The sequence below is a fragment of the Oncorhynchus tshawytscha genome, linkage group LG03 (assembly GCF_018296145.1).
Source record: "Oncorhynchus tshawytscha isolate Ot180627B linkage group LG03, Otsh_v2.0, whole genome shotgun sequence".
Classification (NCBI taxonomy): Eukaryota; Metazoa; Chordata; class Actinopteri; order Salmoniformes; family Salmonidae; genus Oncorhynchus; species Oncorhynchus tshawytscha.
The window spans coordinates 6,244,723-6,259,760 of NC_056431.1; the positions used below are offsets into that span (position 1 = coordinate 6,244,723).

The 15,038-nt window shown below is 44.1% G+C and overlaps 1 protein-coding gene across 6 annotated transcripts in view; it reads right to left on the reverse strand.

Annotated features, from left to right (window-relative positions):
* Positions 1–702: 702 nt before the first annotated feature.
* fam131bb (family with sequence similarity 131 member Bb) overlaps positions 703–15,038 on the reverse strand; it is a 32,795-nt gene continuing 18,459 nt past the window's right edge. For 2 of the 6 annotated variants that reach the window (XM_042308487.1, XM_042308478.1), the window contains exons 3-9: positions 14,559–14,594; positions 14,063–14,168; positions 12,658–12,882; positions 12,154–12,294; positions 7,012–7,316; positions 6,353–6,622; positions 703–4,343 (exon numbers count right to left, since the gene is read on the reverse strand). In XM_042308487.1, coding sequence (XP_042164421.1) covers positions 4,116–4,343; positions 6,353–6,622; positions 7,012–7,316; positions 12,154–12,294; positions 12,658–12,882; positions 14,063–14,168; positions 14,559–14,594 — 1,311 coding nt within the window. In that variant the 3' untranslated portion in view covers positions 703–4,115. The remainder of the gene's footprint in view (positions 4,344–6,352; positions 6,623–7,011; positions 7,317–12,153; positions 12,295–12,657; positions 12,883–14,062; positions 14,169–14,558; positions 14,595–15,038) is intronic. The other 4 variants (XM_042308512.1, XM_042308502.1, XM_042308494.1 and 1 more) reach the window with 3 other exon arrangements.

A 15,038-nucleotide genomic window follows, 5' to 3' on the forward strand; every position in this document is an offset into this window, starting at 1 on the left:
GTTCAAAGACGTCCACACACACACACACATCAGGATTCTCTTTGTGAGTTTATTTTCTCTTTCTCCGCTGTTTTTCTTTTATTTGGGGAGGAGGGAGAGGGGAGAAGAAAGAGAATGGAGTAGAGGAGAAAGGGAAGGAAGAGGGTGTTCGCTCGTGCAGGGGAAAGAGAGAGGGGGAGGAAGAGAGAAAGATATAGGTTTACGGCCGAGGAGACCATGTGGAAGAACCATCCTGTCACAACCTTCCCATAAGCATGCATAGGTATGGGCTTTAATATACTGGTCTTGCCACATTGATCATCTCAAATTAAAACATTCAATCAACCCAATTGTATACAAGTGTATTTACCTCAGGGTTCTGTGCCACACAGTTCCAACTGACTACATCATTTTTTTTAAATGTCTGTTTGCCTCAAATCCACCTTTGGTCAATCTGTCAGATCTTTTAAGCAATGTTTTCTGGCAGTGATTCTTCCAACTATAAAACAGACAACTACATGGACAGACAGACTCGGACAGACAGAGACACAAATATACAGAACAGGTACAAAGAGAGAAAGTAAGGGGTAGAAAGGCAAGAAGACTGCCTGCAGACAAGTTACATATTGAAAGATGGCAGTAGAATCATACATAATAAGAAATCAACTGGAAATCAATCAGTCAATCAATCAACAAAGACAATAAACTGGAACATCAAGGAAATACATTTGGCTTCTTGTTATTATTTTATTCAATTATTAAGTTCTTAATTATCCAAAAATCAATAAAATATATTCGTTGAAGTAGTATCATTCTCTGGGTCCATGTTGGTGCTTTCAATGAAGCAGAACAATCTCTCTGGGGTCAAAGGTCTATCACTACAGAAAGTCCCAAGGACAACACACAGAACAATACTGCTTCAAAAAGACTTACCTACAATAAATAATAAACTATGTACAGGCTGTCATGTTATTCCTCCCCCCAAATAATCATTAAATAAATAAATGAATAAGAGTGGTTGGGTAAAGACATCCTGTAGGTTGTAGCTCTCAGAGCCAGTCTGAGGCAGACAGGTGAAGGCTAATGCATAACACAAACTGAAGAACACCACAAGGTTGCAGCTCACTAGAACCATCTGTTAGAAGTAGGGGTGCTTAGTCTATCCTGGTCAGGTCACGTGGTCAGGATAGACTCCTAGCCTTGGTTAGTTCTAACACCAATATGCATCCTGTCTTGCAGACACGTTATACGTGTCATGACAGCTGATGGACACTTATGACTAGTAGCCTAAAGGAAGTTGTGTGGTTGAGGTTGCGTTGTCATTGCCTGGGTGATCATGGCAGCTGTGACATGAATCTTCATGACTGGTTATGACTATATAAATGACATCATTGTGTGTTTCATGATGGACAGCTCCAGGGAAGAGGTGGGTAACCTTAACCCTAGCCCTTGTCCTGGAGGGATGCAGTCAGTGTGTGCAGGGTTTTGTTCCAGCCCAGCTTTAACACAACTGATTACAATTAATTGTGGCCACAATGAAGCCCTCCAGAAGTGTCCACCCCTGTCCTAGGGTATTATTATCACTGTCTGTTTGTCCAATCAGAGAGAGCCCCAACCAACAGGAAACTGCTCTATATCAACCACGCATATTCTGTCTTATACTGGAGGGGGTGTCAATCATTCAGTAGAAAAATAAACATTGTCCCAACATTGCATAAATAATCAATAAGTTCATGAATTCAAGTCAATAAACCTTTTTTCTATCTTAAAAGTTTTTTTCACACAATCATCAGAGTGAAAGGAGGTTGTTCTCCATCACATAATAAAAATATTAATAATAATAATAATATTCATAATGATATGAATAAGAATACTAATAATAATAACTGCTATTGTTGTTGTTTTTATTAGTGACACATGCACAGATATTCCAGACCAGTATCTCCAAAATTCCACCATTCTATCATGTCTCTGAACTTCACTACCATTCCTCCGTTGGGATACACACTTTCCTCTTCAGGAAATACACACGCTAACTCAAACGTCACACTCGACTCAGGCAGAGTTCTGCTCCATCGCTGTCGTCACCATGAGCAGGAAGATACCGGTTCTGTTCGGTTCTAGTGTTTGGTTCTAGTATTCAGTTCTATTCCCTGATTGACTTCAATGTTCTCCTTAAACCCAGTCAAAGTAGGTCCTTTGCATTATTTTACAACAGTATTCCGATATCCAATATTTGAATGATCACACTATTTACAATGTTGACATTCCACTATCCTTTTCCTTTTACTAGTGTCGTGATAGAAACAAATCTAAACGCAATACGCTTAATTTGGGAGCTCAGGAAGATTCCCAAAGAAAAGAGCTGGGACTGAGACGTGTAGAAAATAAAGAAACTGTTGCAGTGGGGACTGTAAGAGATGGTGTATATCCTCTCTCATTAGTATTTACATCTATATGACAGTCGTGGCCACAAGCCGTTTAGGGGACCTGTGTTTGGCTCCTCACTAATTAGTTACAATTTTGAAGATGTGTTTTTTCCCTTCTAAGAATCAGCACCCAATTCAAACAGCTCTAACCTACACCTTTCAGAGAAACATTTGCTCCTCATCTTTTCTCCACAAAGAAAAGCTTGGTATTATCCCCAAGAGCTGACATCAAAACAATCATCTGGATTAAAACAGAAGCACATCTCTACCTCTTTCTGTTGGTACCAAAACATTCCAGAGCACTCCCTCTTCCTCCAGCCATCTCTAGTTTGGAACCTGGAACAACAGCTCAGAATCCATCTCGTCTAGTGGTTCTGTTTTGGTTCTTGGTGATGCTAAGAGCTCTTTCTGAACAGTAATCAAGGACATTGACGTGTGACAGAGTCCAAAGGCAGCCTCTGATCTGTTGGATGGCATCAGTGCAAAGGGATTCACTACTACAGCTCTGTCTCTTCGCCATTCACTCCATGACACGGACCTGTCAGTCATGATGCACAGTCAAGCAGACTACAAGGAGCTCCATGCCCTGAGTCTTCTCTGGCCAGCCGTGTCCTAGGTTCAGTGCAAAGTCTATACAGTTAAATATAGGACAGGTACTCCATAGTATTCTGAAGAAACATACGGAAAGACAGAGTAGGAAGCACACTATCTTACTGTACAGTACATTCCTTTAACTGTGCAGTGCTGTGTGTGTGGCCGACAGGCCTGCAGCCTTTATGTGCCTTGGACATCTGGAGAACACAGCAACATAGTAACATTGTTGTCTTTCTAACTGTGTTAGGAGGGTTCAAGTAGATTTCACTGCAGTGGTTAGGTTGCAGAGAGCCAATTTGGATTTAAATCATTTTTGGGGATAATTGAATAGGTGTAATTTTTAGGGGGTTATGATGAACTCAACCTACTAAAGTTGCTCTGTATTCGTGCAGTTAGTTCTATAAGAGTTGTGGATGCTAGATGTGAATGACATAAGAGGAGAGGGTATAACGTGTGAGTGTTTCTGTTCTTCAAGTTATGGGGTTGATATTATTCTATATGATGTGTTGAGTGTAAGCTGTAAACAGAGTAGTTCTCCCATTGAGAGATAGGGTTGTAAAAACAGTGATTTTGATATATATTCTTTTATCATTCACTTATACATAGATTTTTGTGTTGTCATGATTGTTTTCTTTGTTAGAAAATCATTGTTGTCATGATAACGTTTTATTACTATAGATTTAATGATCATTATCATATTTGACGCTGGACTGGATAAAGTCGTTTGTTTAAAAAGCATGCATGTTTCAATTCCCTCCTCCTCCGTTTCCTCTTCCTGATACAAATGTCTCAATCTCAGCTGTTCCTCTTCTTTTTATCATCCCCTCATACCTCCTTTTTCTCGCTCAGTCTTTTCTCCCTCCCTCCTCCTCCTCTCTGGGAATGTAAGGCTTCCAAAAACAAGTTGTCCGTTGGGCCAGCTGTTGTCACTGCGTGAGTCTGTTTCCAAATCTTCCTCCTCTGCTCTTCAGTAGTCACAAGAGTTTATATCCCATCAAAAATGTGTTTGATACCTGAAAAGGAACATATTTATTGATAAATATTTAATTATTAGGCTCAGTCATTCCTGACGCCGAGGGTCAGTCTGTCACGTTTCTCAGGACGATCTGTCAATCAGTTGGTTGCCATGGCAGCAACAGTGGACCCCTGCTTCTCTTCCTTCTCCTCCAGCATCTGGATGGCTCCACAACTGACATCAGAGGCCTTCCGCTCTGTGATTTGCTGTGCTGGTGGTTGCCCCGGACTACGTTGCCCAGGACTACTGCCCCCGGAGGTGATGGCTTCATCTCTCTGTGTTAGAGTGGCAGACTCCGGCTCCATGCAGAGTGTCACCTCCTCGTCCTGTTCAGGGGACAGAGCAGGGGCTTGGTCAGGGGATGACACTTACAGAACATTCAGATATAAATGTTTAGAATATAACAGATACCACATGATTCTCTGACCACGGAGAGGAGAAAGCAAGGGTGTATTCATGAGTTCAGATGGAAATGTCTCCCTGTTGTACAGTACCAGTGAAAAGTTGACACACCTCATTCAAGGTTTTTTTTTTACATTGTAGAATAATAGTGAAGACATTAAAACTATGAAATAACATATGGAATCATGTAGTATGACAGCTTTGCACACTTGGCATTCTCTCAACCAGCTTCACCTGGAATGTTTTCGAACTGACTTGAAGGAGCTGCCACGTATGCTGAGTACTTGTTGGCTGCTTTTCCTTCACTCTGCTGTCCAACTCATCCCAAACCATCTCAACTGGGTTGAAGTCTGGTGATTGTGGAGGTCAGGTCATCTGATGAAGTATTCCATCACTCTCCTTGGTTAAATAGCATTTACACAGCCTGTAGGTGTGTTGGGTCATTGTCCTGTTGAAAAACAAATGATAATCCCACTAAACGCAAACCAGATGGGGTGGTGTATCGCTGCAGAATGCTGTGGTAGCCATGCTGGTTAAGTGTGCCTTGAATTACAAGTAAATCACTGACAGTGTCACCAGCAAAGCACACCATCACACCTCCTCCTCCATGCTTCATGGTGGGAACCATACATGCAGAGATCATCCGTTCAACTACTCTGCGTCTCACAAAGACACAGCGGTTGGAACCAAAAATCTCAAATTTGGACTCATCAGACCAAAGGACAGATTTCCACCGGTCTAATTTCCATTGCTCACGTTTCTTGGCCCAAGTAAGTCTCTTCTTCTTATTGCTGTCCTTTACTAGTGTTTCTATTGAAGGCCTGATTCACGCAGTCTCTGAATAGTTGATGTTGAGATGTGTCTGTTACTTGAACTCTGTGAAGCATTTATTTGGGCTGCAATTTCTGATGCTGGTACTCTAATGACCTTATCCTCTGCAGCAGAGGCAACTCTGGGTCTTCCTTTCTTGTGGCGGTCCTCATGAGAGCCAGTTTCATCATAGCATGTTTTTGCGACTGCAATTGAAGAAACTTTCAAAGATCTTGAAATTTTACAGATTGACTGACCTTCATATCTTAAAGGAAAGATGGACGGCTGTTTCTTTTTGCTTATTTGAGCTGTTCTTGACATAATATTTTTTAATTTTACCTTTATTTAACTAGGCAAGTCAGTTAAGAACAAATTCTTATTTTCAATGATGGCCTAGGAACAATGGGTTAACTGCCTGTTCAGGGACAGAACGACAGATTTGTACCTTGTCAGCTCGGGGGTTTGAACTTGCAACCTTCCAGTTACTAGTCCAACGCTCTAACCACCACTGCCTCGGCAGGACTTGGTCATTTACCAAATAGGGCTATCTTCTGTATACCCACCCTACCTTATCACAACTGATTGGCTCAAACTCATTAAGAAGGAAAGAATTCCCACAAATTAACTTTCAACAAGGCACACCTGTTAATTGAAATGCCTTCCAGGTGACTTCCTCATGAAGCTGATTGAGAGAATGACAAGAGTGTGCAAAGCTGTCATCAAGGCAAAGGGTGGCTACGTTGAAGAATCTGAAATATAAAATATGTTTTGATTTGTTCAACACTTTTTGGTAACTACATGATTCCATATGTGTTATTTCATCATTTTGATGCTCTCACTATTATTCTACAATGTAGAAAATAGTTTTTTTTTTTAATAAAGCATCAAGGATGTACCTATCTGCACTGATATGACCTCAGCGCCCAGTTAAAAAAAAAAAAAAACTCTGGATTAAATGCATAGAAATATAATGAATAGAATGTATCAATCATTGTCTTGAATGAGGACTCATGTTCTATTCATTTTATTTCTATGCATTTAATCCTATCCGATAGACGAAATCCAGATACATAACTTTTGAAAAACTGGGCCATGATGACCCTGTGACCTGATATGACCTCACCTTCAGTTCATCTTCCTCCTCCTGCTGCTCCAGCAGATGGGAATGTTCTGTCCCCGCCCCCTCATCCCCAGAGGGAACATTCAAAGCCGCCTCCACCACCGCTGCCACGCCTATGTTGTACCCTCCAATATCCGCTTGATAGGACTCTGTCTGACCCGCCCCCCACAGGTCCACCAATGGGGCGTGGGTAGCAGGGGCCAGGCTATGGATGGTGCTGTTGGGCGTGGCTTGCAACGAGTGGTTGGCGCTGTGCAGCCTTTGCTCCAGAGACTGTTGAGAGAAGGACGAGACAATGAGGAGACTTCGGTAGGGAGAGGTTCCCCTTCACCACTGATACAGGATCAGATATTTGTTTATCCCCCTAATGGTAAAGAATCTGGAAATATGATCCTAAATCTGTGGATAAGGGATGTTTCTTCCTTTAAGCGTAATGTTGGATTGAAAGGGACAGGGTAATTTTGTTGTCTAAGAAGGGAGATACAATAATGTATTGATGAATAATGTATTGATCAGTATTCTTGTCTCGTTCAAAATACCCCAGAGAAAAAAGAGAAATACCCACGTCAGCCGCCAGACTACGCCATGAATGAATATTGTCTATCCATGGAAATAGATAGTTATTACTTCCCTCTCATATTAGACTGTTGATTTTCCCTCACCTGTTGTTGCTGATACAGGAGCTGCTGTTGCTGGTAGTGCTGTATCTGTTGTAGCTGCTGCAGCTGCTGGAGCTGACTCTGCTGCTGTAGGTTGAACTGCTGCTGCTGCTGCAACGCGTTCCCATCATACCCATCACAGGAAGTCCCGCCCTGCTGCATCACGTAGGAGCCAGCAGCGGGAGAGGCCACTCCGGAGGGCTCGTTGCTGATTGGCTCCCAGGCGTCAGAGGAGGAGAGGCAGTAGAGGCCCTGGGCGACATAGGTGTTGGGCCACATGTCCGCAGAGGAGTGGTGCAATATCTGGTCTGAGAGGATGAAAAGAACGAGAAAACAGAAGAGTGAAGAGGCGGGATAAGTGGTAGATTGTCCTTGACGGATGCACTACATTGGACCTCATGGACATCAAACTGCAAATAAATCTACAATGCTGACATCAGTCTTTTCCCGAAAGAGGAAACCTGAAGAGGAATCATGTGATATCCCTGGGGGACACCCCAACCCTCTCAGACCCAAATATATAATTGAGAAAATGACTTTACTTGAACAATCCCCAGACAGACACCAAGTGCAGCTACACCGAGTAGTCCAATACATCAGCATTATGTCTCTGTATAGCCATTGGGGAGTCTGTCTGCGCTGCATTATTATGACATATAATTCAGCCAATAGCACGGCTGATATGAATAAGGGAAAGTCATGGTAGTTGTTGCCATCTCATATTCCAATCTGGTTTTGTTACGGATGAACAAGGCGACTAATATCCCCCACTGACTGATAACAACATTAAAACTTTTGAAGTATGGTAGCCATTTTGTGCGAAGGAGGAAAATAAATGGAAGAATATATCAGTTTATGTGTTGCCAATGCTGTTATGTACAAAAAGGCTGTCAAACACAAAAGGATGAGGTAAATCACACTTATTCACAGAAATGTCTTTGGGACATTGGCCAAACAAGTTTCTGATAGAGGAATGGTGTATATAAACTCAGCAAAAAAAGAAACATCAATTTTTCAGGACCCTGTCTTTCAAAGATAATTAGTAAAAATCCAAATAACTTCACAGATCTTCATTGTAAAGGGTTTAAACACTGTTTCCCATGCTTGTTCAATGAACCATGAACAATGAATGAACATGTACCTGTGGAACAGCTTACAGACGGTATGCAGGGTCACAGTTATCGTCACAGTTAATGACCAACTTAGGATAGTAAAGAGGCCTTTCTACTGACTCTGAAAAACACCAAAAGAAAGATGCCCAGGGTCCCTGCTCATCTGCGTGAACGTGCCTTAGACATGCTGCAAAGAGGCATAAGGACTGCAGATGTGGCCAGGGAAATAAATTGCAATGTCCGTACTGTGAGATGCCTAAGACAGCACTACAGGGAGACAGGATGGACAGCTAATCATCCTCGCAGTGGCAGACCACGTGTAACAACACCTGGACAGGTTCGGTATATCCAAACATCACACCTGAGAGAGACAGTTACAGGATGGAAACAACAACTGCCAGAGTTACACCAGGAACGCACAATCCCTCCATCAGTGCTCAGACTGTTTGCAATAGGCTGAGAGAGGCTGGACTGAGGGCTTGTAGGCATCACTGGCAACAACGTCACCTATGGGTCAAACCCACCGTCGCTGGACCAGACAAAAAGTGCTCTTCACTGACGAGTCGAGGTTGTGTCTCACCAGGGGTGATGTCGGATTATTGTTGAAGGAATGAGCATTACAGCGAGTCCTGTACTCTGGAGCGGGACCGATTTGGAGGTGGAGGGTCCGTCATGGTCTGGGGCGGTGTGTTACAGCATCATCAGACTGAGCTTGTTGTCATTGCAGGCAATCACTGTGCATTACAGACATCCTCCTCCCTCATGTGGGACCCTTCCTGCAGGCTCATCCTGACATGACCCTCCAGCATGACAATGCCACCAGCCATACTGCTCGTTCTGTGAGTGATTTCCTGCAAGACAAGAATGTCAGTGTTCTGCCATGGCCAGCGAAGAGCCCGGATCTGGCCTGGTTTAGATCTTATCTGTCAGAAAGATATCAGTTTGTCTCTGTGAATGGTTTGTCCTCTGACAAATCAACTGTAAATTTCGGCGTTCCTCAAGGTTCCGTTTTTGGACCACTTTTGTTTTCACTATATATTTTACCTCTTGGGGATGTCAATCGAAAACATAATGTTAACTTTCACTGCTATGCGAATGACACACAGCTGTACATTTCAATGAAACATAGTGAAGCCCCAAAATTGCCCTCGCTAAAAGCCTGTGTTTCAGACATAAGGAAGTGGTGGCTGCAAAGTTTCTACTTTTAAACTCGGACAAAACAGAGATGCTTGTTCTAGGCCCCAAGAAACAAAGAGATCTTCTGTTGAATCTGACAATTAATCTTAATGGTTGTACAGTCGTCTCAAATAAAACTGTGAAGGACCTCGGCGTTACTCTGGACCCTGATCTCTCCTTTGACGTACATATCGAGACTGTTTCAAGGACAGCTTTTTTCCATCTACGTAACATTGCAAAAATCAGAAACTTTCTGTCCAAAAATGATGCAGAAACATTAATCCATGCTTTTTTTTACTTCTACGTTAGACTACTGCAATGCTCTACTTTCCGGCTACCTGGATAAAGCACTAAATAAACTTTAGTTAGTGCTAAATACGGCTGCTAGAATCCTGACTAGAACCAAAAAATGATCATATTACTCCAGTGCTAGCCTCCCTACACTGGCTTCCTGTCAAGGCAAGGGCTGATTAAGGTTTTACTGCAAACCTACAAAGCATTACATGGGCTTGCTCCTACCTATCTCTCTGATTTGGTCCTGTCGTACATACCTACACGTACGCTACGGTCACAAGACGCAGGCCTCCTAATTGTCCCTAGAATTTCTAAGCAAACAGCTGGAGACAGGGCTTTCTCCTATAGAGCTCCATTTTTATGGAATGGTCTGCCTACCCATGTGAGACGCAAACTCGGTCTCAACCTTTAAGTCTTTACTGAACACTCATCTCTTCAGTGGGTCATATGATTGAGTGTAGTCTGGCCCAGGAGTGTGAAGGTGAACGGAAAGGCTCTGGAAAAACGAACAGCCCTTGCTGTCTCTGCCTGGCCGGTTCCCCTCTTTCCACTGGGATTCTCTGCCTCTAACCCTATTACAGGGGCTGAGTCACTGGCTTACTGGTGCTCTTTCATGCCGTCCCTAGGAGGGGTGCGTCACTTGAGTGGGTTGAGTCACTGATGTGATCTTCCTTTCTGGGTTGGCGCCCCCCCTTGGGTTGTGCCGTGGCAGAGATCCTTGTGGGCTATACTCGGCCTTGTCTCAGGATGGTAAGTTGGTGGTTGATGATATCCCTCTAGTGGTGTGGGGGCTGTGCTTTGGCAAAGTGGGTGGGGTTATATCCTTCCTGTTTGGCCCTGTCCGGGGTGGGGCCACAGTGTCTCCTGACCCCTCCTGTCTCAGCCTCCAGTATTTATGCTGCAGTAGTTTATGTGTCGGGGGGCTAGGGTCAGTTTGTTATACCTGGAGTACTTCTCCTGTCTTATCCGGTGTCCTGTGTGAATTTAAGTATGCTCTCTCTAATTCTCTCTTTCTTTCTCTCTCTCGGAGGACCTGAGCCCTAGGACCATGCCTCAGAACTACCTGGCATGATGACTCCATGCTGTCCCCAGTCCACCTGGCCGTGCTGCTGCTCCAGTTTCAACTGTTCTGCCTGCGGCTATGGAATCCTGACCTGTTCACCGGACGTGCTACCTGTTCCAGACCTATTATTTTGACCATGCTGGTCATTTATGAACATTTGAACATCTTGGCCATGTTCTGTTATAATCTCCACTCCATCTCCATTGCTTGCTGTTTGGGGTTTTAGGCTGGGTTTCTGTACAGAACTTTGAGATATCAGCTGATGTACGAAGGGCTATATAAATAAATTTGATTTGATTTGATTGATCTAAATCCCATTGAGCACGTCTGGGACCTGTTGGATTGGAGGGTGAGGGCTAGGGCCATTCCCCCCCAGAAATGTCTGGGAACTTGCAGGTGCCTTGGTGGAAGAGTGGGGTAACATCTCACAACAAGAACTGACAAATCTGATGCAGTCCATGAGGAGGAGATGCACTGCAATACTTAATGCAGCTGGTGGCCACCCCAGATACTCACTGTTACTTTTGACCCCCCTTTGTTCAGGGACACATTATTCCATTTCTGTTAGTCACATGCCTGTGAAACTTGTTCAGTTTATGTCTCGGTTGTTGAATTTGTTCATACAAATATACACGTTAAGTTTGCTGAAAATAAACGCAGTTGACAGTGAGAGGACGTTTCTTTTTCTGCTGAGTTTACATAATCTGACAAAAGCGCCTCATGGTGTGCTGAGTTGATATGGCGGTGCTAAGAGTTAGCAAGCATCATGCCGGCAACCTCACATGACATCACTTTAATGATGACTCAAAACTGTCAAAATACATCCAGAGACAGCCTTTTAATAAGAACATTCTATGGTTATTTTACTTCAGGTAATATAATATATATACAATAAATAACTGGCCTGAAGTTGTGATTCAACCAATGATCATCACACAGCCTCAAGGCCATTTGTTATCTCTCAATAACAAACCACAAGGAGAAAAAAACATTCTGATTTCAACATGTCTCCATGTCTGAACGCCTCTTTGCATGAGAAGGAGAAATACAGGAGCACTGTAACGGACAGCACAGCAATGTGGAATAATAATGACCAAGTGGACTATTTATACAGTTGAAATCCCTGGTCTTGCATTCCCCCAGGCTGTGTTTGCGAATCTGAAATTAGCACAGAGTTAACCCTCCAGGCTGAGACGGAATAAGATGCCTTCGTTACTGAGCTAAATGACGCATAATGTAGCCCACACACTACACTCCAGCTTTGCCTGATCTCAAGCCTATGCAGAAACGTGTTTGTCTGCACATTTTAGACAAGGTTCCGCAGTGCTCTTTAAACTATCCCTTAAACTTGGTTGCCCTAGTTGATTGGTGCTACTGAAGTTTGTCAAGCATATTTGTAGTCCCTTACCTCGACTGACATGCTGGTTTAGAGGCTATATTTATAGTCCTTTACCTCAACTGACATATGGTTGTTTAGAGGTCATATTTGTAGTCCCTTATCTCGGCTGGTGATGCTCTCCTGGTTAACCTCGCTGAGGTGGGCCACACTGCCCTGGTTAGACCCTGACCTCAGGCTCTCTCCATCCATGGAGGTCCAGGCCATGAGCGTTGCCTGGGAGATGGCAAACTGCTGCAGGATACCTGGAGTGCAGAGGGTAAGTCAGGGTCATTGTAACGGCTCAGTTGGCTGCTGCCTTCCCTCAGCACCTTAATATCTATGGCTAATTTAAATAAAGATGTAATATGTAGTCTATTTAATATCTATGGTTATGCTTTGCCTAGGCCAATATTGACATCTTTGGCTGGTGTTATGCCATGCTGATTAGTTGACCTATAAACAGTCTGGTTATGATGTGGCGTTCAACACATGAGAACCCTTTTTCCTAAAGGCTTGATTTTGTGAGGGTTTCCTCTGAACACCACCCTGGGGGTATAAATCAGCATCAACCACTGCTATTGCTTCTGTCTCCTCTCACAGTGATAAATTCCCCTCCCCCCTCTGACCTGCGGCGAAGCGAGCCTCTTTCTCCCCGTCGCTGAGGTCGCTGTAGGCGTCGCTCTCCAACCGTCTCTCCATCTCCTGCTCTGCTGTGGACTTGCGTGGGACGGAGACACCCCCCGGGCCCACCACAGACATGTCCCAGTTCTGCCACTCGATCATGTGTGCCATCCGGCCTTGGGCCATGGATGTAGGCTTGGTCACCTTGTCCTTCATGGAGCGATTCACACCTGGGAGGGGGGAGAAGTGAAGAGGGATGTAGGGATTGATGCGGGTATTGGGGAGGGTTAGAAGGGTGACAGTGGATCAAGGGAGGGTTGGAGGGATATTAAGGGGTTTAGAGAAGGGGTGAATGTGGAGTTTGGGGGAGTTAGGAGACAGGCATCAGGTTGGAGAGAGAGGGGGAAGGAAACAGATGAGATATTATGTTATTATTCCACATTTAGGTCTGTCTGATACTGTCAGTATTTAGCTGGTGCTGATAAGGGCCTCTGGATGAGTGGTTAAATGAGCGGCTTAATGAACATGCTTTAGATTCATGGCTAAATGAATCGGGAGGAGATGCTTATAATGTAGATGAGATGACGCGTGGAACCGAGGAGGATGATGGGGCACAGGGAGGAGCAAATGGATACGTCTGCTCTGGGAGAGGTGCATCATGGGACAGGGGAGGTTAATTGGGGTGAGATGGCCAGAGGGGTGTCATTAATGAGAGGTTGGCTTGTTGACATGATAGCTTTCACACCTCTGCTAAGCTGCCTGCGCTGGCTAAGCAGAAACCCCACTCCCCCTGCAGTGTCTGTTAAGACATCCTCAGCTGATGCATGCAGTGCACTGCGGAAGACACTCTACTTTAGAAATCATGTTCCGCCATGACGGTCTGTATTCTGTCTGCTGGTTACATTATGGCTTTGCTCAGTAATTAATGTGTCCAAGTCAATATATGATGAGTTAGCAGTTCACTACATTCCAATACACTTCACATTACAACTGCACCACACTGCGCAGTGCACAATGCACATTACACAGTTATAAACACTGTAACACACAGACACAAACTCAGACTACACTCAGAGACAGTAGACACATCACACAGACACTAGAGTAGTTCAACGCGGCTTCACAACCACTTAACAGACAAACAACTACACCTCCCACTCGCCTCTTGTTAACTCAACAAGCCACATAACAATAACAATGTACTGTGGGTAGTGTATTTTTTTATAGGGTTATCGTTAGGTTTAAGTGTTATTCCACCAATGACTGGGGGGTCAGCCATTGACGAGTATTATCATTATGGAGAGAGGAAGTGAATCAGGGGAACCCACTCTGGGGCCATGTTGGCTCCAGCGCCTGTCCAGGCGGGAGCTGACATGGGGTCAGTTTACCAGTTACAGGACAGACACACACCTGACACACCTGTCAGTGAGGACTTAGCCAGAGCACCGATCCCATAGTTATTGGAGTTGTTCCTCTTCAGACGAGGCAGGATGGACGTGGTGTCTTCCATAGACAGCTAGAGGAGCGAGGGAAGAGGATGACAGAGAGATGGAGGAAGAGATGTGTGCCACAGAAGCACACAGAGTTCAGAGGGTAGGTGAGAGGAGAAGTTAGGTAGATATTGGGTTAATACAGCGTCAAAAAGAAACAATGTCATTTGACAAAAAAAATCCAAATTTCCCAAGGTCGTTGTTCGAACAACTTCCTGCTTGACAGTGCTGAAGTGCATTATGGGAAGTGTTGCGAGAGTTAACGATACAGTATAGAGAGAGTTAGATGGGAGGGGGAGTGAGGGGACGAAGTAGTAGGTTACCTAAGGTGAGTTAAATCAAGTAAATCAAAACAAATAGAGAAAGATAAGATAGAGAAATAAAGGTAGATGAAGGAATGATGTCACAACACTTACATTGATTCCTTCCCATGAAAAGTCTGAACATCCATGCTGAAGGAGAAAAATAGGAGGAGAGAGGGATGGGGAAAGAAGGAGCAGGAGAGAGGAAGAGAGTAGGAACAAGAGACAAGGAGAGAAAGACGTACACATGCATGGAAGAAATGGGAGGAGACAAAGAGGAGGACGAGAGTAGTGATAGTGACAGGGGTAGAGTAGTATAACCAACATGCAGAAATAGAAAGAAGGATAGGAGAGGGAAAGAGGGAGAAGAACGCCGAGAGACAAATATAGGGTTTTAGAGGAGAGGAGTCAAAGACCAGAAAGACAGAGGAGAGACAATGACCAGAAAGACAGAGGAGAGGAGACAAAGACCAGAAAGATAGAGGAGATGAGACAAAGACCAGAAAGATAGAGGAGAGGAGACAAAGACCAGAAAGACAGAGGAGAGGAGACAAAGACCAGAAGGATAGAGGAGGAGAGGAGTCAAAGAGCAGA